Source organism: Octopus bimaculoides, chromosome 8 (genome assembly GCF_001194135.2).
Source record: "Octopus bimaculoides isolate UCB-OBI-ISO-001 chromosome 8, ASM119413v2, whole genome shotgun sequence".
In the NCBI taxonomy this organism is placed as follows: domain Eukaryota; kingdom Metazoa; phylum Mollusca; class Cephalopoda; order Octopoda; family Octopodidae; genus Octopus; species Octopus bimaculoides.
Genome location: NC_068988.1, coordinates 95062999 through 95065101, shown reverse-complemented (window position 1 = coordinate 95065101; position 2103 = coordinate 95062999). Strand labels below are relative to the sequence as shown.

General features: G+C 46.5%; 1 protein-coding gene across 1 annotated transcript; it reads left to right on the top strand.

Annotated features, from left to right (window-relative positions):
• The first annotated feature begins 451 nt into the window (after window positions 1-451).
• Window positions 452-2097, top strand: LOC106878676 (silk gland factor 3). The gene has a single exon (XM_014927960.2). The coding sequence runs from the start codon at window positions 638-640 to the stop codon at window positions 1970-1972; it is 1335 nt and encodes a 444-aa protein (XP_014783446.1). The 5' UTR covers window positions 452-637; the 3' UTR covers window positions 1973-2097.
• The last annotated feature ends 6 nt before the right edge of the window (window positions 2098-2103 follow it).

Sequence of the window (2103 nt, the reverse complement as noted above, 5' to 3'; positions counted from 1 at the left end):
TTCTCTCTCTTTCCCCCTCGCTTTACATCGGCCACTAACCCTCTCCCTCTGTGCCCCCTCACCTTCTTTTCCCCTCCCACTTTTCCATAACTGTTCTTTTTATTTTTGATTCACACACGTTCTTCTCTCTCTCTCTCTCCTTCTCTCTCTATTGCACACACACTCATATTTATCGCTCCCTCTCTCTTGTTTAACTCCCTCCAATTTATCGCTCTCCATCTCCCTTTGTTTTACACCCTCCAACGGTATCTCTTTCTCTTTCGCCGACCCTCTCTCTCTCTCTCACTCTGTTTTTGTCTGTCTGAAACCTTCAAATCTCTGTCTGTCTCTCTGTCTCTCTCTCTCTTTCTTTCTTTCTTTCTCTGCCTCTTTCCCTCACGCTACTCCCCTCTCTCTCTCGTCTGGGCTGGCCAATGAGAAAGAGCGAGTAGCGAATCGTGATAATTTAATGTTTACTACACGTCAATCACCCGCCGAGCCGACCAATAGAAAGCCTCGCTGCTTCATGACGAGTTGCCGGACAGAGAAAGATATGCGTGACGCTCAGGAGAATCTCTTTCACACTATTCTACAGAGCACTTAACCGTAGCAGCCTGCTTTTTGCAAGTCAGATTGAGGAAACGGAGCTCTACAAACCATGGCCGCATCAGCCACGAGTTTGTATTTGGCATCGGCGACTCCATCATCTCTAGCTTCGGTCCAAGTGGATCCGTCAACGGGCATGCAAGGACACGTTACCCAACCCACGCAATATCATCACCGTGATTTACCCGATATGAAATACATGACAACCCAACAACAGAATGGTCATCACCTCACCCATCATCCGAATCCATGGATCGGTATATCTCACACGGATAATAACCACTGGTCAAACATGATCCATCAACAGGACATGAAGGGACAAGCTTTGGAAACCCACCCGAATGCTCAACACACTCGCGTTAATCAACAGATGCAATCGCCATACGCCTGGCATTCACCTGTTTCTTCGCATCTAAACATGACAAACGGAGCCAGTCAACTACAACACCACGGCTATGGTATTCACATGAATGGCATGTTATCTCCCGGGCAACAATTACATCCATCATTACTTAGAGAACCCGACCCTGAGGTCGACCACCACGAACCGTCCGATGAAGATGCACCAACTTCGGACGACTTGGAACAGTTTGCAAAGCAGTTTAAACAGCGGCGTATTAAACTGGGTTTTACGCAAGCTGATGTCGGACTAGCGCTCGGTACACTCTACGGTAACGTTTTCAGCCAGACAACCATTTGTCGCTTCGAAGCACTGCAATTGAGTTTTAAAAATATGTGTAAATTAAAACCTCTACTACAGAAATGGCTGGAGGAGGCCGATTCTACTTCCGGTTCTCCTACCAGTATTGACAAAATAGCTGCTCAAGGACGGAAACGTAAAAAGCGAACGAGTATCGAAGTGACGGTGAAGGGCGCATTGGAAAACCACTTCATAAAACAGCCCAAGCCGTCAGCCCAGGAGATAACGAACCTTGCTGACCAGCTGCAATTAGAAAAAGAAGTTGTACGTGTTTGGTTTTGTAACCGACGACAGAAAGAGAAACGCATGACTCCTCCAGGGACTCTCGGTCCGAATGGCGAGTTTCTTCAAAATTCGGAGAATTCTCTGCAGGGGGGAGGAAGTCCGATGCGCTCGAACAGCGGTGGCGGATCACCACTGATCCCTACATCCATACCATCACACTCGTTATCCCAATCAATTGTAGGTCACACGATGTCGCAAGCACATACACCAGTCCCCTATCCGCACGGAGGGGGCAGCCCGTTACAATCCACAAACGGGGCCAACAATGGCTCTCCACTTATAACAACTGCCATCAATTCACATTCTATATCGCAGTCCCTGGCGCAGACACTAGCGCAGCAGCAGCACAATCCAAGCCATCATCATCAACATTCTTTAAAACAGCACTCGCCAAATCACTGACTTTGGCGGGACCTACCCGGATTTATTTGAAGCGTATCAAAATTAAAATTACAGATTGTTGAAAGAAAAAAATAATTACATATATATATATATATACATATACATATACATATACATACATACATATATAT